The sequence below is a fragment of the Salvelinus fontinalis genome, chromosome 39, assembly GCF_029448725.1.
Source record: "Salvelinus fontinalis isolate EN_2023a chromosome 39, ASM2944872v1, whole genome shotgun sequence".
In the NCBI taxonomy this organism is placed as follows: Eukaryota; Metazoa; Chordata; class Actinopteri; order Salmoniformes; family Salmonidae; genus Salvelinus; species Salvelinus fontinalis.
Window position 1 is genome coordinate 14805366 of NC_074703.1, and position 23268 is coordinate 14828633.

The following is a 23268-nucleotide window of genomic DNA, read 5'->3' on the forward strand; positions in this document are numbered from 1 at the left end:
GATTCTATTTGCATTTTAGTAAAAATGTAGTTATTGACATAGCCTTGTTCTGTTCAATTCCTATATAGTACTCGAAATACCCCAATTCATGTTGTTAAGTTCAAAAGAATTCAAGATCAAAATTGCTGATACCATTCAAACCAATGAGAGTTCAGAACTTTAAAACCAATTCTCAGAATCATCTTTTTGCAGATAGAACCTTATAGTGATTAATGGAAGTTTGTTTCCTTTGTCCCGTAATGGTTTTTTTGTCTCCACAACTAGAACAAATTACTCTTCTAAATATCCATATTAATTTGTCAGAGACAATTTTAATAATCTTTTTTTTTTTGCTATTTGAAATCATATTTGCCACATGTGAAATACACATCAAAGATTATATTTTTATGAAAAAAAGGAAAGCCATTAGCTTTAAAAAATAAATGACCTTGCTTCAAACCCATCATAAATGAGTTTGAGCTCATTTGCATGGTTTTACTCTTCCGGATTAATTAGTAGAATGCATTTCAGCAATCTTATAAAGATCTCTATCCATTCCAGTAACAGATAAAATGTTGGGCAAAGTCTCAGAGAAAAATGTCCTTGGACACTGAAATGTTCTTAAGAAGTGACTTGAGGTCAGACATGCTTTTCTGAGTGTATTGAGTTCTGGAGGAAGCAAATTACATTGAGTGAGATTTAAATGCTTCTAATCTTTAGTGTCCAGCTGTGGGAACATTTTTGCAATTAAAATGTGTATCAATAAATAAGAAAACTTTTTGTTTATACAGTGCCTTCAGAAAGTATTTATACCCTTTGACTAATTCCACATTTTGTTGTGTTACAGCCTGAATTCAAAATGGATTCAATATTTTCTTCCCACCCATCTACACACAATACCCTTTAATGACAAAGTGAAAACATTAGACATTCTTGCAAATTTACACCCAATCAATACAAAGATACAGGCTTGAATGAAAACTCCACGTGAAAATCTGTTGGCCAGCAAGTAGGAGGGTTTTCAGCGGGTCAAATTAAATGTATTCAGCATGCGCAAGAGAACCATGCCTGCAAAGCCAGTTATGCACCTTCATAAGGTCAGTCTGAATACTAACTACTGACATGTGCATAGGAAAGCCTTATTTAAGAAAGGCATAATTTTCTACGTCGGAATCGGGCCTATGGAGATTTACCCAGAAAGACTCACAGCTGTAAATTGCTGCCAAAGGTGATTCTAACACGTATTGATTTAGGTGGTTAGCTTGGATGAATAAGGTGCCCAGAGTAAACGGCCTGCTACTCAGTCCCAGTTGCTAACATATGCATATTATTAGTATATTTGGATAGGAAACACTCTGAAGTTTCTAAAACTGTTTGAATGATGTCTGTGAGTATAACAGAACTCATATGGCAGGCAAAAACCTGAGAAAAAATCCAACCAGGAAGTGGGAAATCTGAGGTTGGTCGTTTTTCAACTCATTCCCTATTGAAGATAGTGGGATATGGGTCATGTTGCACTTCCTAAGGCTTCCACTAGATGTCAACAGTCTATAGAACCTTGTTTGATGCTTCTACTTTGAAGTGGGGCCGAATGAGAGGGGAATGAGTTCTGGCAGAATGCTTTGAACTCGTGACGCTCATTTACATGAGAGCAAGCTCTGTTCCATTTCCTTTTCTGAAGACAAAGGAATTCTCCAGTTGGAACATTATTGAAGATTTATGTTAAAATCATCCTAAAGATTGATTCTATACATCGTTTGACATGTTTCTACGGACTGTAAACTGAACTTTTTTTAAATTTATTATTATTATTATAATTTTTTAAAATTTTAATCCATTTTCTCCCCAATTTTCGTGGTATCCAATCGCTAGTAATTACTATCTTGTCTCATCGCTACAACTCCCGTACGGGCTCGGGAGAGACGAAGGTCGAAAGCCATGCGTCCTCCGAGGCACAACCCAACCAAGCCGCACTGCTTCTTTAACACAGCGCGCCTCCAACCCGGAAGCCAGCCACACCAATGTGTCGGAGGAAACACCGTGCACCTGGCCCCCTTGGTTAGCGCGCACTGCGCCCAGCCCGCCACAGGAGTCGCTGGAGCGCGATGAGACAAGGAAATCCCTACCGGCCAAACCCTCCCTATCCCGGACGACGCTAGCCCAATTGTGCGTCACCCCACGTTTTGTAAACAAATCCGGTCGCGGCCGGCTCTGTCGCAGCCGGCCGCGACCGGATTTGTTTACAAAACGCGCTAACAAAAGTAGCTATTTGGACATAAATGATGGACATTATCGAACAAAACAAACATTTATTGTGGAACTGGGATTCCTGGGAGTGCATTCTGATGAAGATCATCAAAGGTAAGTGAATATTTATCATGTTATTTCTGACTTTTGTTGACTGCACAATATGGCGGATATCTTCTTGGCAGGTTTGGGCTCTGAGCGCCGTACTCAGATTATTGCATGGTTTGCTTTTTCCGTAAAGCTTTTTTGAAATCTGACACAGCGGTTGCATTAAGGAGAAGTGGGTCTAAAATTCCATGTATAACACTTGTATCTTTGATCAACGTTTATTATGAGTATTTCTGGAAATTGGTGTGGCTCTCTGCAAAATCACCGGATGTTTTTGGAACTACTGAACATAACGTGCCAATGTATACTGAGATTTTTTATATAAATATGAACTTTACCGAACAAAACATACATGTATTGTGTAACATGAAGTCCTATGAGTTTCATCTGATGAAGATCATCAAAGGTTAGGGATTCATTTTATCTCTATTTCTGCTTTTTGTGACTCCTGTCTTTGGCTGGGAAAATGGCTGTGTTTTTCTGTGACTTGGCGGTCACTTAACATAATTGTTTGTGGTGCTTTCGCTGTAAAGCCTTTTTGAAATCGGACACTGTGGTGGGTTTAACAACAAGATTACATTTAAAATGGTATAAGAAACATGTATGTCTGAGGAATTTTAATTATGAGATTTCTGTTGTTTGAATTTGTCGCCCTGCACTTTCACTGGCTGTTGTCATATCGATCCCGTTAACGGGATCTCAGCCATAGGAAGTTTTAAATACTTATCTAATCAAGATATTAGTGTTTTACATATTGTTTTTTACAAATCTTATTTTTCTTCTACTTTGACATTACAGAGTATTTTGTTAAGATCGTTGACAAAAAAAATGACAATTAAATCCATCTTAATTCTACTTTGTAACACAAAATGTAGAAAAAAATCAAGGGGTGTGAATACATTCTGAAGTCACTGTACTTTTCAACAGTTTGTTGCTTCAATGCTTGTCTCACTTTCATCTCCCACAAGAGAGTTGAAAACACTATGCTACATTGTGGCTACTGTTGCTCTAATCTCAATTAATCCAGATGAAGTTCTTTGGGGAGACGTGTTAGTACAATGTCTAACGCGATTTGCGAAGTCTACACCCTCGTAAACAGAAACTCTCACCATCTTTGCCCAATCCTGATACGTCCAAATAACCAGTGATGAAAAACCCAAGTACCTAGACTACTCTGCTTGTTAGTTGACACATCCCATAGCCCATAACAAATTTATGCTACCATTTCTGTTACGTAGTCTGTCCACGAGAGAATACTGCTGCTCTTACCACATATTGCACTCTTGTTGATCCTGACTGCATCTGCAACCCACTTGTGATATGGAGAAATATGCACCATGTTCTTTCAATAAATGGGATCAATTGGCATTCATTAGTCATGTGCCACTGGCAAACTACTGTATGCTCTGGGATTGGACATTCACCCAGCCCTTTGAGTTGATAGGTTATCTGTGTTCCCTGTGGCTACGCCCAGGGCATAGCTGATTGGCTTGTCTACTGTATGTCTATGTTGACATGTGGTCTTAGAATCAAGCCTAGCCCTTTAGTATCACATCATCCCAAGTGAAAATGGCAACTCCACTAAATAAAACTGTGAGAGGAGCAGAATGCCTTGGGCAAATGTATTAACCAAAAAGTGTTGAAGTATGTTACAAAGTTTAGTTCAACATTTAGCTTTCTTTAATGCCCACTGGTAGTATTGTGGTAATAACTTGCTATTCAGGAAGCAAATACAATGCCATTGGAATGTGAGGAGGATGAAATCTCCATTTTGCAAAGCTATTATCTGATTTTTTTTATTTTACCTTTATTTAATTAGGCAAGTCAGTTAAGAACAAATTCTTATTTTCAATGATGGCCTAGTGGGTTAACTGCCTTGTTCAGGGGCAGAAGGACAGATTTGTACCTTGTCAGCTCGGGGATTCGAACTTGCAACCTTTCGGTTACTAGTCCAACGCTCTAACCACTAGCCTTTCGGACCCAAGTGCCTCTCACAATGTACAATGGAAATAATACTCTTGAGAGGTAAAATCAATTGTTGTCACAGCTCTATACTGAATATCTTGCACAGGACAGAAAACAGAATTCTGATAATTCAACTGTTTACTCTGAGGAGTACACCATTGGTTGATTAATGCCATAGTACGAACCAAGATTAATTTTCCACTCCAGTCAAGCAATATAATACTGTAAATGGTATGTGATAAAGGTTACTGAAGCAATTAAACAAATTAGAGAATTCATCATGGATAACACTATTCAATACACACACTTTGGAAATGTGTAAATTCACATAAAATGTAAAATGTTGTGATTCCACGAACAAGGCATTCTCATGTGTGGTCCATAACCGCATTTCAAAATCAGGCCATATTGTAGAATGTTTTTAAAGGCCCAATGCAGTCATTTTTATATCAATATCAAATTTCTGGGTAACAAATAAGTCAAATGGATAAAAATAGCTTTTTAGATAAATACTATTTCTCAAGCAATAATTTTGCGAGGACTATCTGGGAGTGGACTACGTGGGGCGGGGGAAACTGAAAACTATCTGTTATTGGCAGAGAGGTTTGGAACTCTCTTTGTTATTGGTTCTATGAAACAAATGTATTGTATTTTCAACCAGCAACTCTCAGGAATTTTGAGCATACTTTTACAGTGTTAGTTTCATCAGCTGTTGTACAATGATACAAAGCACAGCAATCACATTTTGACTGCACTGGACCTTTAACTGAAAAGTAGGCTAACCCCTTCCTGCAAGACATAAATTCATTGCCAATGTTGTTTGTGTCATTACTCTGTAATGTAGAGTCCTGATTGATGATGATTAATGCAATAGGCCTATACGATTAAACACAACCTATAATGCTGTCATCTGGATGAATCGAACGTTGGCACTGGACATTTCTGTTTTTAACTGACAGAATTGTGGTTACTACAGCTGTACACATCTAGTTAATCTGCTATCAGGTCATATGGTTCCATTCGTGTTTCCTATGGAGTTTGTGGAGGTTTGGGGGAAGGACAAGACCCCTGGCTCTCAAAGCTTGTCGCTCTTCCTGGCCACTGTGGACAAAACAGACAATTAACAAGGGTTAGTTCATCAAGAGTTGGCTAGGTCTCCAAAGATGCTGTTGCTTTGTGTTTAAGTATCAATTTTCTTAGTACCTGGATTCAAGAAAGCATTAACAATAGATTTTTATCCTTCAGGTATTTTCGATTTAGAGGAGCGCCATGTTATAGGCTGAGTACTCCTCCAATTCTTGTTTCTTTTTTCATGCTAAATAGAATGACAAGGCTCTTTGTTGAATGCACAACCACAAGGTGAAGTCTTTCCCCTATGCAACCGATGGGTCTAAATTCAACTACTCATCTGTCAATAAGGATTTCTCCGAATAATAAAGATTGGAATGTTTCATGCATTTTTCAAGGATATCGTCTTGTGTTCATAGACTGTTTATAGATTGGGCTATTAAAACTCACATTCTCTACTACTCCTGAAGAGCAATGAAAAGGGATGGCTCACCACTACAATATGTGGTCCCCAGTTATGGGAACACACCGTAAAAATCGAGCTAGTGCCCCCATCCAACCATCCTGGGTGGATATCAGGGCACCAACTCTCCAATTACTTTAAATGCTTCTAGTTCAAACTAGCCCTTAAGTTTCTAGAATCAAATTGGTCTTTAATCTAGTACAGACAACATCCTTGCGTCTTTGTCATGCTGCACTATTACACATCTCTGTTGAAATTGACAGGGTTATTTCCCCAAGCTCTATGATTGGCTGCAAGACCTCTGGCTTTATCTGCTCTCTCAGAAAACCAGAGTGATGCAGCGAAGCATTCTGGGAGCTCTGGAAAGTCCTGCAATTGACTTGTACCTCCTCTTACTTTGAGGGAAAAAAACGAACAGTCCTCTACCTCTCCCAGGGCATGCCAGTGAGTAATGGGCTTGCGTGGGTAGGCCAGCATCTCGTTCCAGTGGTACCTCCCCAGGCCCTCAGCATCTGGCCCCGTCCGACACACACCTATCACCTCGTTGTGGCCCACCCTGTGGACATTACGCACACACACACACACACACACACACACACACACACACACACACACACACACACACACACACACACACACACACACACACACACACAATATCTTGAGTGCACAAAATATATATGACACCTAAAAGCTGAGTGCTAGTTTGATGAAATAATTCTAAACTAGGTTTGGTAATTACAGTGAATTATGTGGCTCCTGAGCATTCTGGTAAGTAGTCATGATTATATTGTATAGCGGCGCTTGCAGGATTTGAGTGAAAAGTTCTGTTGATGAAGTTCACCCGAGTTCAAGTTCAACTCAAAGTTAGAACTTTACTCATTCCACCTTCAATGTAAATGTTAAAAAAAACCAAGTACTTGTTTGTTGACTATATACACTGAGTATACCAAACATTAAGAACACTTTCTTAATATTGAGTTGCACCCCCCCTCTCTTTTTCACTCAGAACAGCCTCATTTCGTTGGGGCATGGACCCTGCAAGGTGTCAAAAGCGTTCCACAGGGATGCTGGGCCAAAAGCGTTCCACAGTGATGCTGGGCCATGTTCACTCCAATACGTCTCACAGTTGTGTCAAGTTGGCTGGATGTCCTTTGGGTGGTGGACCATTCTTGATACACACAGGAAACTATTGATTGTGAAAAACCCAGCAGCATTGCCGTTCTTAACACAAACCGGTGCGCCTGGCACCTACTAACATACCCTGTTCAAATGCACTTAAATCTTTCACCCTCTAAATGGCACACATCCATGTCTCAAGGCTTAACAATCCTTCTTTAACCTGTCTCCTCCCCTTCATCTACAATGATTGAAGTGGATTTAACAAGTGACATCGAATAAGGGATCCTAGTTTTCACCTGGATTCACCTGGTCAGTCTATGTCATGGAAAGAGCAGGTGTTCTTAATGTTTTGTGTACTGTACAAGCATGCTTATGACCACCATATGTGTTGAATTGTGGGTGTTGTATTTAGTGTGGTGTCACTCACCGGTCATAGTCCATCACCATGATGGACAGGCTGACCTGTTCCACGTTCTCTGGGGGGATGTCAAAGATGATGGCCTCGTTGTACACCGGGTTCAATGTGCTTTTCTTGGTGGTAGTTTTCCGCTTCTTCAGCCTCCGTCCGTCACAGAGCAGGGAAACCTTTACATAGGGATCTGTGTGCCACAAATAACATCTCCATGAAGTCAGTCGTGTAGAGTGCAGGTAATGGCAACCAGTGGCGTGTATTCATGGATGCCAAGGGAAGCCAGGCTTCCCAAAATATTTGACTCATATTTTTTTAATATATCAATGATTTATCTTTCGTCTCTCTGTTTTCATAATTTTCCATCAATTCGCAAGTTGCTGAATCTCACTGAAGAAATCATCAGAGATAGGAAAACAGCACCCCTCTGTCTCAGTATGTGTAGCCCATGTATCTGATGCTGTCTGGACCAAAAGAGTATAACATGTTGCCGCCTTAGCATTTGATTGATGCCAGCAAGCATTTGGCCTCCCTAGATAACATTAAGCTCAACTGTGGAATGTCCTGGTGCAGAAAAACACCCCCCCCCCCAGGGAGGCCAGTTTGGATTTGGCTTCAGACCAATCAAATCACTTCCTAAGCAAAACGTTATTTTCAGAAAAACTTGTCTGTTTCTGGTCTGCTTGTGTTGATATCCTGCAGTAGCTAGCTTGCTAGATCGTCTCTTTCCTAAACCATGGATCGAGATGGGGATTTGGACTCTGTACAGGCCAATGATTATGAAGGCGATTCTGATCTAACTATAAATTATTATGTTGTGCCACTGGCCTGAGACGATTTAAGTTCAATATGTAGCCTAATAGGCGCAGGTTAACTAGCTAGCTAACTTAGCTGGTTGATTGTTGCCAATGCTAGGAAGTTAGGCTACCAGGAATTTTAGCTAGGTAGCCTATGACAACAAAAATATCAAGTGTATTGTATGACAGAGCCATAGACCAATTTGCCAGAATTAAAGAGAGGAGGATGGCATTGGAGTTAGGGTTGCATATTTTCTCTGTATTTTACAAATGTTCCATCCTTGGGCAGTAAATCTCGGTAACCGTGTTTCTGCCATTCAACCCTAATTGGCGTTCAACTAGTCTACAAGTAGGGTTAGTCAAAATGTTTTGTTTAACTTGCGCGCATATGCACATACACACACACACAGACAGAAATCAACACCATGGACTGCCACATAATATGTAGCAACATTGATTGGACTAAAGTGTTTTTGAGATCTTTAAGTTTGTTTTCAGTATATTAAACTAAGCATATATAGCCTTGTTGATTGGATGATGTTTAAATGTTTAAGTTGAAATGGTGCTGGAATAGCAGAAGCAGTGCTCCTGTTGTCTTTGTGCTGACTTGCGGTAACTCTGTGGTTCTAAATCAGTAGTTGTTCATAACTGTCAAAAAAATGTAATTGCTTGATCATGCTGCAGGTGATATAATTGTTTGTTACATTAAATATTTGCTGTGTGGACTTCACCGGACAGATGTTGTTCTCCGGTTTTATGATGAAACGAATGTATGTGTAGTTGAATTTATTCCACCACTGTGTGACTTGTCTTTTTGTTGTCGCGGCCTTATTATATATCATGGTGGCATATGAACAAATGGGTTATAGAGCAAACAACGCAATTATCACAACCGGTTGTAATATGGCTTTTTTACTGGCTTGGCTTGCGCAGTGATTTTACCCACACACAGCTACTGATGGCAACATTCAATTATTCAGTTTGGCTAAATCCAATGATCTTTTTTTGACAAGGTAAGTCAAATGTATCTTCTATTACAATTTCACCACAAACAGTGAAAACACATGAAAGAAGTATCTCCCCGACTACTCTTATCTAAGGCACTGTCACGCCCTGGCCTTAGTTATCTTTGTTTTCTTTATTATTTTAGTTAGGTCAGGGTGTGACATGGGGGATGTATGTGTTTTGTATTGTCTAGGGGTTTTGTATGTTTATGGGGCATTGTCTAGTCTAGGTGTATGTATGTCTATGGTTGCCTAGATTGGTTCTCAATTAGAGACAGCTGTCATTCGTTGTCTCTGATTGGGAACCATATTTAGGCAGCCACATTCATTGGGTAGTTTGTGGGTTATTGTCTATGTCTATATGTAAGTTGCCTGTGGCTGCACTTATTGTAATTATAGCTTCACGTTTGTTTGTTGTTTTTGTATTGTTTGTTTAAGTGTTCTTCGTCTTCGTTATAATAAATAGAAGATGTATTGTTATCACGCTGCGCCTTGGTCCTCCTCTCTTCAATGTTACGACGAACGTGACAGGCACAGCATGTTGCCTGACGCAATTATGCCTTTTGATTCTTTGCTTGCTCTTTTCGAGCTTAACAGTTTATTATATATTTTTTGTTATTTTACATTTTTATTAAATATCCAAAAAATAAATTATACTTGCAGTGAAGCCACTCAACAACTACACCACACCAGTCATCCAACAGACTCCCATTCAGAGCGACACACAGAGGCATCCAGGGTCAACGCCCTGCTCAAGGGCACGTCGACAGATTTCCCACAGCGGCAAAAAAAAAACGGGGACGCGAATCCTCCAAGATCCCCCCACAGTTCCCCATAACTGTCCCTCAACCATCCGAGACCCCTCCCACAGTACACCCCACAGAAAAATAATTAAAATAAAATAACAAATAAAATAAATTCCATTTCCCACCCAATGCACCAACAACCAAGAAAATGAAATGAGAAAAAAGGAAAACAAAAGAAAACAGAAAACAACAATGCAAAAAAAGGATTATCAAGGACAACTAAAATCATAACAGCAAGGCCAACTGTATATGTTTGAGTGCTTGTCTGGCACTATTTACATATGTGTATCCCCGTGTATGTGTGTATTTGAATGAGAGTGTGTGTATATGCATGTGTACAAACACCTGCACGGCATCAGCCTCAGCCAAACCGGCATTAGCTGTAAAAACTCTGCCCCTCAGTGTCATTCAAACTTACTTTTTATTATGTTTTATTTTGACTTTATTTTTTATACTTTATCTTTCACCATCATTTACAGTTGTCCGTCATTGTTATTCAGAGACCCATCATGTTTTAAGGCCCAGCCTAAATGGCTGTCAGTTTTGTATTGTTGTTGTTGTTACCTGAGGAGCCAGTGATGTCCATGGCTTTGAGGTTCCGGCACTTGATGACGGTCAGGGTCATCCGTCCTGCTGTGGGCAGGTAGCATAGAGAGTACATGATCTCCCCCAGATCCACACTCTCCTGGAGAAAGACAAGGAGAACACTGCATCAAGGAAAGGGCACTGTTGCTGTAGAATAACTCTTTAAGGAAAGCAATTAGCGCAAATTGATTAAAACAAAGTATGAACACCCAGAGGTGTCCTCAAAACTGAGAGAGAACATTTTCTTACAATGGGTGATGAAACTAGAACAAATCCAATCTGTAAGCATTACCAACAGAGGGAATGTGTATTCAAAATGGTCGCCCTCTGCTAGTGATTCGCAGGATGTGCAAAGATACAAGTAAAAGGAGGATTGTGATTGGTCACATTCAGGGTTTTAAAGCGCTAACACTTCTAAATATTTTGCTGTGCTCCTAGAAAATAATCTGTCAGATAATAATTGTTGTAATGATTAGGCTTCGCTGTTCCGATACTTCCGAGTGTCCTAGATATTTGTGACCGTGTTGATTGCACCATTACTCCAGAGAAAACTGCTTGTCTCTAGCCCAAACCGTTTAAAAGTTGTGACCCGTATTACCGATGCTACATTTTGTTCCTTCTATTGCGCTTTGGCGATGCAGTTCCATTGGCGGGCCGCATTTTGTATTCATAAACGATACTCAGACGTTGCATGCATCAACCAATGGTTGAGTGCCACGTCGTCCAATGTGCAGGCTGGCACCAGATTATTATAACATAATGACGTGGTAAACTGATACGTAAAATACCTCTCCAGGCGTTGAATGATCTGGCATGCGTCGGCAACACCTGGGCAGATGAACGCGCCCCATGTTGTGGGCCGTTCTTAAACTACTCACAGGCCGTTAACACCGTGTTCAGTCATGTTACCTCATTAGCTAGCTAGCTAACAACCTGGTAACTTTACCAGTGTATCCTTAACATTTGGGGGCACAGAAAGAATGGAAAAGGGTTAGCTTCTTCAGGAGATCAATGATCATAGCAATACATTAATTACAGATATGCAAGTCATCACTGAAAGTCACTGACATTAAAGAGCATCTCCATAGGAAAAAGGGCTTTTTACACAATGTAGAAACCTAATATTCTACAAATTACTGGTATTTGTATCAACATTTTAGCCTTTATCATAAATAAATGTATTTCCATAGTTACATATTCGTTTGTAGGGTACAATATGTGCTTCAAAAGAGTAGTTAGAATTCAAATAGGCTCACTAAAGGCTGTGACTCAATCAATTTTAAAATCATGTTTTCTGGTACTCTAAATTTGAATGTGGTGCTCCTAACTTTTTAAGATGCAAGGACCAACATTATTATTATTTTAGAACCCTGGTTACATTGCCTCTATGACAATGTCTCTGTATAAAATGGACCATAACTTTAAAGCTAACACAGATATATATATATATATGCTCTACGGATATATCAATATATCGGATATATCAAAGTTCCAGAGTGGGATCTGTGTTAGTTTTAAAGTTATGGTCCATTTTATACAGAGAAACATTTGCCAAATCAAATTTTTTATATTTGCAATATTCATGTTTGTATTTTTCAACATTCCTAAATGTATGTAAATTATTATTATTGTTAAATCAAAATACTACTTATATTAGAGAGAAAGTTGTAAAGCTTCATATGACACCAATTGGAGCTTTGTAGCGCCTACAGATGAAACACTATGGAGTCTTAAAGGAGGCCTTGGTAAGGCCAAAATGTGACAACTTCAATTACTTATTTCTCATATATGCTTTAGTATACAACAAAGGACCAATTCTATAGATTACATTTTGTGAAAATCCCCAAAGTCATGGTCTTTTTTGGTTCTAGTGTCATGAGGAATCACCTCAATACAATGTGTTTATGGATCAGTTTAGACTGGAGCACTACTGTAGTCTGAGCAAACAGCATCAGATGGGCTGACTTGAAAGAGAAGAACATTACTTGATGTACTGACATGGTGTGCTTGTATTGATACCTAATCGGAGTCAATAAAAAGTCCCCTAAGTTGGCACTCCAGAGATAAAATTTGATTGGCCAACCAGAGAACACAGAGGACTGACTGGGAGGCATCTCACTAGAGCACTGATTGTTTAGGATGTTTACATACACTCTTAGAAAAAATGGTTCCAGAAGGGTTCTTTGGCTGGCCCCATAGGAGAACCCTTATTGGTTCCTGGTCAAACTCTTTTTGGTTCTCGGTAAATCTCTGTTGGGTTCCATGTAAAACTCTCCGGGGAAAGGGTTCTACATATAACCCAATAGGGTTCTACCTGGTACAAAAATGGTTATTCAAAGGGTTCTCCTATGGGGACAGCCAAATAAATATTTTAGGTAGATAGCACCTTTTTTCTAAGATTATAGTTAGAAATAGATCTGTGTGTTCTCGCAGAGTTGCTCTCCATGGACAGAATCTTTACTTGAGATACGTTGGTGCAGTCTTCATCAATGTATTGACATGCAGGAGTTTTACAATAACAATATAACGTGAAACAGAGGATGCCTTCCCAGCCCTAGAAGTTCTGCACATCAAAACAGTGTCAATACCCCCCCAGACCTCCATCCATGGTGTGTTCCAAAGCACCACCCCCACCCACCTAACCATTGTGGGCTCCAACTGCATTTGTGTCCCGCACTTTCAATCTCAGCACAGACACCCACACAAACAGCTGCAAGGTAGGAAAAACTCAACGTCTCAAACCGTGACCCTCATAGGCAGGTCATAGGTTGTTTTAGGCATTGACACCCCTCCCATTTCCCTGCCTGGTTTCTACCCATGCAATGGACACAAAAGGTCACATGCATAAAAAGACATCAATCTAGCCCAGGGAAATAGGTTTTGAAATACAATACAAAATAATCTTCAGCTGAATGTGAGGCATGGCTAGGGCATATTAATGTCATTTGTTGTGACAAATTACTTCGTGCAATTTTGCTTCCACATTAAATTGGAAATTGTTGGAAGTGTAAATACACAGAGCGTTTTTCGAATTAGGCTAACCTCTGAATTTCCTGTGTTTTTTCTGTTCATATGTAGTTGCATACTAATTTTTTAGAGAATTCAAGGAAGTAGGTAATACAAAGTACACACTACTTTGGTACACCAGAGCACGACATGATAAATGACCCTAAATGATCATCTCCAAATACATTGCATAAAGGAAGACACTTTTAAAAGGACTCTCATTAATGTAAATTAAAAAAGGTGGAATGAAACACTGTCAAAATAAAATATATGGCAAACTGCATTTGCTATGAGTCATTATCCATTCAAACTTCCTTAACATCATTCCCCTCTGTTGGATGGCAGTTCAGGCAATGTGATTGCCCAGAGACATAAACTAAATCAACGCAGGAAGGTGAGATAAAATGATCCCAAGATAGACATAAATAACAACCAAACACCAGACAAAATATATGTCTATCCATTAACAACAACGTAGGGAGACAAAATAGATCTTTGCATATTTACAATAATTACTCAATTTTTCTTCTATGTTGTAGGCAATCTTGAAAGAAGTCTCACATTATATTCAATAGCCTAGCTCAATTGTAGCTTTCGTAATCAACACTATCAACCACAGTCAAAGTAGCAGTAAACTTGATGTCTGTATGGATGCTCAAGCTTTTGAAAGTGTAATTTCCTCACAGCACACAGTAAACATTATGTAACACTTAAACACTTCCTGGAGACAAACTACACATTGAGGTAAACACCATGGCTGTTGACATGGGATAACTGCATTAATGTCCAGCCAGTCCCCCTCCAATGGCTTAAAACCCAGTCTTCTTTAAACCCACCTAAACCTGCCAGTATAATGTGAAAGAAACTGGTGTTACTTTGTTGACCAGACTCAAATAGTACCTGTAGAGGTTCGGGCTCAATTGTGCTCTTGATGATTAATCTGAAATCCACAGTGCACTTTCTTTCAAGTTGTTCCACTCTTGTTCTGTTTTCCACAGTACACCGTTCAGAGATCAACTGATTAATTAACCATTAACCCATCTCCATGACCATCAGACACAATAAATACCACCAAAACACACAATAATATTCATTAACGGAAGCTGTTGAGTAAACAAACTGTGATAAAGCCACCGAGGCGTGAGAAGTGTGTGGGCTCAGATAAAACTTCACTATCATACCCAAGTATGTCAGTGAAGGGATAAAGGTGAGGAACAAAGGAGAATTGTGCCCATGGCTATATTTAAGTCTACAGTGTGTACTTCAGTTTTCGGAGGTGTTGTGTGGGTGCTTGGATTCTAAATTCACTGCTCCTGGCAATGAGGTTATACAACACATGCAATTTACCAGTCATGTAATACAGTGCTGATGATTCCAGGACTTAAAACCTTATCCAATCAAATAATTCAAATAATGTCAAGTGTTTCCTTAAATAAGTCAGATCATGTGCAGTGCACGACCCCATCAGAAACTATGCAAATGTTACCTACGGCAGACTGACCACAACTCCACCCTGAAATCTACTCCACCATCATTGACATTGACATTTTGAGTCATTTAGCGGACGCTCTTATCCAGAGCGACTTACAGTTACGACTTACAGAGCGATCAGTTGTTGAGATCACTGATCCAATGATCTCCACACATACTGATATCCTCCATGTACAACATCTATCTCAGCTAACTGAGGCCCAGCCCACTCACCGTGGTCGCAGCGTGAATGTCCTTCCACACCACTGCCTCCCTCGAGAGGTCGGAGAGCTCAAAGAGGTTGTCCACCACCACCTCGCCGATCATGTCGTGGCTGGTGAAGCGGTCAAAGTCGTAGACACTGAAGTGCAGTTTGCGGTTGCACAGCTGGTCGTACTCCACGGGGAAGCAGAAGGCCTCGTCGAACGTGGGGTTGAGCGTCTTGCGGTGGACACGCGTCTGGAACTTCTTCTGTCTCTCTGGCAGCAGGTAGATCTTGACGTAAGGGTCGGAGGTGCCAGTGAAGTCCTTGGCCGGCAGTTCCAGGGCCTTAAGGATCGTGACCACCAGCGCCTGTTCCTCGTAGTCGTAGAGCAGGGAGAAGCTCAGCTTACCGCACGTCTCCACCGGCTCCTGGGTCCCGTCCTCGGAGTCCACAGACTTCTGCTTGTAGAGCTCTGGCTTGATGCGGCCGATGCTTACGGTGGACGACTGGCGGATGGGGAGCGTGTCCATACTGAAGTCCACACTCGTCACGTTCATCTGGCGAGGCAGATGGCGGCGGAATGAATTGTGCCTGTTGAAAAAGGAGATCAGTCATCTACGGTTCCTGGTACCTTTCAATACGCAGGTTTCCATTGACCCAGGGTTATTAGACAAAAGCAATATGGCAACAATAACAAAACATTGAGACGTAATGGAAACGGCAGCTATAGGTGAAATGTACTAAATATCCACAACATTTTGATCTGTTTGACAGGGGTGGCTGCCATTCTTTTTTCTTGTTGATGAAACTAGTTTACTATTCTTCATAAGTGATTTTACAATTCCTTGCTTCTTCTTGTAGTTCTAGTATTACTGTTGGTAGGAAAATGTTTGTTGAGATTTTTTTTTACACTTTAATGTTGTTAATCCATTCTCTCAGCATGAACGAGAAAGATGTTTCTGGCTTTGGGTTTAAAGTGATGGAGTTACTTTCTGATTGAACTCTTACGAAGCTCAGAAGCCTCGTGACTGAGTGAGTTGTTTTTCACAGGACTTCTTTTGGAAACTAACATTACCTGGGATACCTTGAGCCCAGATCCATGTACTGATATTGACTTACATACTCTGAGCAAACCACTGTTCTGTACTTCTCCTGGTTGTCACCTAGCAACTGATAACCCCTGTCCCCCCTTACTGACGCAAATAAGAAGATCACATTAATCCGACACGGTCAGTATTTTTACAAATTATACAAATCTGGGAAACACAACACATATGGGATATGAAAAAAATATCACATTATATACAAACCTCATATGAAGAGGTGCCTTGCATGTTCTAGCAAATTTTCTGGGACATAATAAGACACAATGTTCTTTGTGAAGAATACTTTGGGATTCCTATTATTTCAGACAAGGGACATCAATTTACAATCTCCCATGATTCCTACAGTTGTTAGAACATTCAGCGAATGGCATCCAAGAGGATGAATAGTATACACTGGAAGAGTTGATAATGGAGGAGGCTGGCGGATTTCATCCACATTTGCCCACATATTCCTCCCTGTTGTGTCAGCCCTGACCCAGAATCAGTTTTAGCAGGCCTGCCATCCCAACTCCAGTAAAGACATTCTCTCTTTCTCTACTTCTCCCTACATACGCTTCTTCTCCAGAGCCACATTCATTATTTTCTTCCATAAGATAACCAATTTTCTGTCCTCCACTTTCTCAATCTTATAGGATCAGGGATGGGCTCTCAGTCTCAATACTCACATTGAACCTGTGTGCTCAGTTGGTAGAGCATGGCGCTTGCACTTGTGGGTTTGATTCCCATGGGGGACTAGTATGAGGAAAAGTACAAGAATGTATACATTCACTACTTTAAGTTGCTCTGGATAATGTTTTTTTTATTTAACTAGGTAAGTCAGTTTAGAACAAATTCTTATTTACAATCAAGGCCTATACCAGCCAAACTTTAACGACACCCTATGGGACTCCCAATCATGGCCAGTTGTGATACAGCCTGGAATCGACCCAGGGTCTGTAGTGACGCCTTTGGCACTGAGATGCAGTGCCTTAGACCGCTGTGCCACTCGGGAGCCCCCCAAAATATGGTACTTCTCGCTGGTGTCAGAGATCTCTGTTTCTGCCCGTAAAAAAAGTAACCAATGAAAATGTCCAAATCTTCATCTCTCGTAGGGATAGGGAGGTAAGTTGTACAGTAATAAAACAGCATGACAAATCCCCAGTCTCATACCACCTGGCGCTGTGCATGGATGTAACATATGATGATGTGATGTATTGCTATATACTGCTCTGTAGCATTTCATCAGAGATTGGTGGAGGAATGTCTGAAAATCACAATTAGTGTAGACCAGTACATTCTGAACAAGACTCTCTCTCTGACTTTGCCCTTGCCCTTGGACATTGCCTTTGTTTAGAATGTGTCTGCACAATGCATGAGCAGTGAATACTGATGTAGCTGTCGGAGAGGATCGATGTTAACAGAATGTATCTGTTGCTCTTCTCCATGGTAATCACCCGCTCTGCAAGTCACATGGTTGCAAAGCCTCATAGTTTTGCCCTGATAGCCAGAGTGACACCAAGCGTTTCCTCCCACCTCGTCTCGCATTAATACGTTGTCCACGTCTCCTACAATTGATGCATTCGTGCAGTGTATCATCATCAAGTTATTCCTAATTACTTGGATGTACTATAGATTTAGTCCTTACTTGTGTCGTGATTGTGATGATTTGTATTGAAAATTATAGGTTCATGCTTCAGATTCAGCCGGACTGATACGTGTATATTTAGATATTCGTAGCCCTTTCCTGCAGTCAAATGACCTAGTGGCCTTATGGGTGGAATGTTATTCATATTTTTCATAATTTCATAATTAATAAACTTTTTTTTTAACAGCTGAAAATCTGGTGTTTCTATGTCAAACAGTTTTGTTATATTTCAGTGTTCTATGATGTTTATTATGTGTAAAATTAGGATTCAAACTCAAAACTGAATACATTTCTATATCTGACATGGTACAGGTGTCTTCTTTTTTAAAAGTCCATAACCATGTGTGTGAGGTGTATACTTTTGTTTCAAGTTACATTTGTATAAGACTACCAAAAAAACACTCTCTGTGTCCCTGATTTAGCCCACTGCAGTAAAAGGTTTTTAAATGTCTTACTCTGAGAGCACTGGGGAACATACTTTCAAGAGATAAACAGAAACATGATGATAGACCTGCCCTTAACCTGACTGATCATACTTTTCAATCATATACAACAAGTCCTCTCCTTCTTTGAATCTTTCCTTATGTTCTTTTTTCCCCTAGATGAAAAGCTTGCAAGACCATCTGAGGGAAATTCAACTCAAAAAGTGATGAGAGACACTATTTAATTAGCCCTTTCTGCCCACTTCGTCAGTGTGTAATTCATGAAAAGCGCCAGGCTCGATAAATTGCATCAACGTTCCTAATGACAAACTAAAGCAAGTGTCAATAATGGCTTCCTGCAGGAGATGGTGCAGCTGCTCAGTGGGTCTCAGTAGGACGAGCGCCTCGCAGCACGTCAGTTCTCAACCTGCGGCGGCGCTAATTACAGACGCGCTCGTTTAAACACAGTCCCCGAAAACAAAGAGAAGAGCAGCTGATTGTTTCATTACTGGGGTCGCTTACCGCTGTTGCCATGGCAGCGTGACTCACGGCCGCCCAACACAAGACGTGGCCTGGGGTGATTACAGGGTTTGTGTGTGTGTGAGGAGCAAGGGGGTGTGCTGTCGCCCCGTTGACAAGCACCATGGGAGATGTTCCTTCAGGTCATGTACTGAGTGTCCAGTTTAAGGTCATTCGTCACAAATTCTCCTGAACTGTCTTATTGACATTTGTCATGGCTATACTTGATGTGTTTGGTTCAAGTGTTATCATTTTCCACTTGATGTCACTTGTTTGAAAGCATCATGTTCATAACCTTCACTCACAGGAGGTTGGTGGCACCTTAATTGGGGAGGACGGGCTCGTGGTAATGGCTGGAGCGGGATAAGTGGAATGGTATCAAAAACATCAAACACATGGTTTCCATGTGTTTGATGCCATTCAGTTTGCTTCGTTCCAGCCATTAGTATGAGCCATCCTCCCCTGAGCAGCCTCCACTGCCTTTGCTATATGTGTGCACAGCTCTGTGCATGCATATGACATAACATAACACAGAAATACTTGGAACCAGTGCCACCAAAAATGTATATCAACAGAATGTTGAGACCTAGAGACAGGAAAGTGACTGGAACAGTACTCTGGGAGAGGTCCAATAATGTTACCTGGAGGACGAGGTGGGGTCGGTGGTCTGCCTCTGAATCTTGGCCTGCTGGCCCAGCCTCTCCCTAATAGCCGTCTGCACCTCGGCAGGGATGTCCGGGGATGTCTGGCTGATCTTCATGGCCGCCTCTAGCAGCTTCACGGAGCTGCAACGCCCGTTCACCTTCACCACTGGCACAGGCTTCTTCTCCTCCATTGGTGCCACCTTTTGGAGGGGTGTGACGGGCTGGGGGGGCGGTGGAGGGGCCTCGGGGAGCCCGACCCGGGGGCCATTGTCGACGTGGGACGAGAGGGCCTTGCTCCTCCAGATGGGCCAGCACAGCTTCCAAAAGACAAAGAGAGAGACTACCAACAGGGCGAGTCCACAGAAACCCACGACCACAGCAAGGAGACTGATAGAGATGTCTACGAGCGACCACAGGGATTAACAGTGACAGATAGAAAGAGTGACAGAGGGAGAGAGAGGACGGGCAAGCGATGGTCGGAGCATGATAGACAAACATGCAAGAGAAAAAAAGAGAAGAGAGAAAGCAAGCTGTAAAAGAGGAGGCTGCAAATGCCCTCGTTTGGTAAAGATCAGAGGAAGTTAGAGAGTCATACAGCTTCATTCCAAGACATTCACATGGACAGGACAGATAAATAGCTCTTCATGGCCATATTTGATCAAGTTGACAATTCAACTTTCGGAAACCACAAAATCCTTCCTCTGCAACTATATACAAACCAAGATTTACCACAGGCTATTACAAAATGCATTATGCATTCCATTGTGTGCATGTTACACAATTGTATGGTTTCTGATAATTAAAGTAGGACAGTATACGCCTGTGTGTGGATTGCAATGTGCAGGAAAAATGTTCTTTCTCACTGATATTGCACTGCATGATGTCATGTTCTTTGCTGTGTTCTGTCTCCGTGTTATTCTCTCTCCTGTTGCTCATTCACTCTCACAAGGACACTTATGCTTTGTGGTGCACCATCTCAAAGCCCAAGCCTACATGACAACAAGAATCCAGATCTATAGGCAACAATCAGTCCCACTTTACATGAAGTGGCACTAAAACCATCTATTTATTTTTCAGACTAATAACTTTAACAGGTATGCTACACTGCTGAGATTTACAATTAATTTAAGTTTGTTTGCAAATGTAAATGTAGTTATGGAAATTACACAGGCAGGTAGGCCTAGGCAGTTATCAGTTCCTCAAGTAATATAATACATTGTGTAACTGTGTTGTAATTATCATGATTTAACTCCACTTAGTTTAGAAGAGCAAAAATCTACTGCAATAAGTGCAATCTAGCAGACTGACCGACCAATTCAATTTCCATCTGTTAGGCTTTACTCAAAATCAGAGACATTATTGCACCAGAAACAACCCTGCTACAGTCTTATGCAACTCACATCAACCCAGAGGGAATAATGACATGCTGTTATGAAACTCTACCAAAAAAAACATATGTAGAATGTAGAACTGTTTCAACAGCTTATCCAAGCCTTACTATAAAATTAAAAAGGCACTGATGAGTAGGCTACAATATAACTTTCACCAAATCAATGAGAGAGACATTATCAAGCAAATAAATGGGTTTATTTGACAGAAGGGGATCTATGTTTAGAACATGAACTGTAAGCCAACAGTATGACTCATTTCAGACATGCCGGTCAGTTGGCGCATGGTGGAGTGAATGAATGCAAGATCACTGAGAACACATCTTTCAACAAGCTATCGGTCACACACAATCAGCCTATCACACCATCAGATTGCACACGCCAGAACCAAGCACAATGACATGGGAAAACGAGCATTCACGTATGCTGCAACAGGTGCAGTCTTTTCCCTTTGCAGACACAGATGTTTCACCTGTTGAGCGTAGCTGAAAGCGACATGAGAACATAGCACAACCTCTCCATGATTATTTAACATTTTAAACATGTTTTTCCCCTACAAGTTACGCTAGTCCTATACTTAGTCGCACATCGTATATGATTATATCGCAGCGCTTCAAGGGAAAAGTTGAGTCAGCTAAAGTTGAACTTACAACGCATTTTACTGTTTCAACTCATCATTCTCACACAACCTTGTGCAGCAGGTTGACGCCAGAGAAACCAAACCATGACAAAATATAGGGATGCAAGCTTTAAGGAGAGGGAGAGGAAGAAAACGTTGCTTTTGACCTATTTACCTGCGCTCCCTTTACCTGGTATGTTGCTCTCCAAGGGAAATATAGCCGAGCATTTCTCCCCATCTACATGCCCCGCTAGACAGAGCTCCGTAACGATCTGAAGGGCCCTTTGGCACAAGCTGAAGTTGTCCTCCGTTCGGACACTCATGTCTCTCCTGTTAAGCCATTGCACGCTGGAGGAGCCGGGAGTGCGGTGATTCATTTGGCCACCTTGCGCGCCGCTGAGTGCAGCCTCTCCGCGCCAAAGATCAGAGCGCACGAGGCGTCCACATCCATATCCACTGCGCAATGCCGGGACTGACTTCCAGCGCGCTTCTTGTGTTTGAACAAAAGATTCTTCAGCACTTAGCGTCCACCAGCCACTGTCCAATAGGAATGAAGCACCGGTTAAGCAAGACCCCAGTGTTGGAATTACACACTATTGCGCTGACAAATAGCTTATTTGATGTCATTGGATTTGGACTAATACCAGTGAAGCTTGACATTACTTCTGTGAATGCCCACAAGTTCAATCAGAAGCCTGAATAGTCTTCCAAATATTATTCCTGTGCCTAAGGTTTACTATAATGACATCTACAAATACTATTTTAAATTATAAACCTTGGTTGAATAACAAAGATTAGGCTCCTCAACCTACATTATACTAGTCTTTTTTTGAGAGGACAAATATTCCTTTCAGAAACTCACAGTCATGTTAATATCAACCTAATACCAGAATCTTAATTAGCCAACTGAATTACCAAGAAAGCCCACAGATATTGAAAGGGCAAAGTAAGAGCAGTATCAACAAAATAGTCACAGTGGACAACAAATTGAAATCCAATACCAGTACAGTTCAACATTGTAAATATGTGAATTACATATGCAACAATGCATTCAGTTTCACAGCCACAGAGCAATGAAAAGGTTGTTAATTTCATTAATATTATTATCTTTTGGGAACATGCATGGGGCAGTTTTCACTTATTAATGAATTTATGCAATTGCTAAAGTAGGATCCTTTGCCAAGAATCCATAATGCAACACAATGGCAGCTCATGACCAGGAGGAGGTAAGGTGCCACTCAGGCAACGGCAGAGGCAGACAGTCTCCTAGACAACAGGACATTAGTAATGAGCAGCCTCCTTGGGAAAAATTAACTTCCTCTATCAGTGTTTGCTGAAACTGTTGAGAGCTATGGTGTATGGGAAAAACTGGCCCCCACATTGTTCATTCATCTCTCTTTCTCACACACACTCACACAAACACACCGTCTCTAGCAGTCTTGATAGGCAAAGTGGCAAATATGTAAATATGGGTGATAAGGCAACTGTCAGGCACTAAGGGCATGATACTAATAGTGTAATCTAATATATTTTTACTAGCAGTCATATGTATCACTGTTTGCCAACTAAGTGGGTAGACAGGGTACCACTCTCTGACAGATTTTCACTGGAACATTCTCTGAACATGTCCTTGATTGTGCCCAAAGGGTTGTGTAATGACAACACTGATTTCTATTTGTGAGACTATTTAGTTTGTCTGTCTCTTTCTTATG

At 40.9% G+C, this 23268-nt stretch overlaps 1 protein-coding gene across 4 annotated transcripts; it reads right to left on the bottom strand.

The window, feature by feature from the left end:
- Positions 1 to 2217: 2217 nt before the first annotated feature.
- Positions 2218 to 22072, bottom strand: LOC129838604 (synaptotagmin-10-like). 4 transcript variants are annotated; one of them, XM_055905687.1, is made up of 7 exons: positions 21747 to 22072; positions 19547 to 19949; positions 15264 to 15825; positions 10533 to 10653; positions 7380 to 7551; positions 6227 to 6386; positions 2218 to 5400 (listed from the first exon to the last, which is right to left on the bottom strand). In XM_055905687.1, the coding sequence occupies exons 1-7, from the start codon at positions 21931 to 21933 to the stop codon at positions 5329 to 5331; spliced, it is 1677 nt and encodes a 558-aa protein (XP_055761662.1). In that variant the 5' UTR covers positions 21934 to 22072; the 3' UTR covers positions 2218 to 5328. The 4 variants fall into 4 exon arrangements, with proteins under 4 accessions (XP_055761662.1, XP_055761661.1, XP_055761664.1 ...); XM_055905686.1 differs by having other exon boundaries at positions 21732 to 22072; XM_055905689.1 differs by having other exon boundaries at positions 6257 to 6386; positions 21747 to 22071.
- Positions 22073 to 23268: the final 1196 nt, after the last annotated feature.

Coding starts and splice junctions, on each gene's coding strand:
- LOC129838604 (XM_055905686.1), bottom strand. CDS start 21,933: ATGAATCACCGCACTCCCGGCTCCTCCAGCGTGCAATGGCTTAACAGG. Junction 19,950..21,731: donor ACCAGGTAAAGGGAGCGCAG/GTAAATAGGTCA, acceptor GGTCGCTCGTAG/ACATCTCTATCAGTCTCCTT. Junction 6,387..7,379: donor ATGGTGATGGACTATGACCG/GTGAGTGACACC, acceptor TAATGTCCACAG/GGTGGGCCACAACGAGGTGA.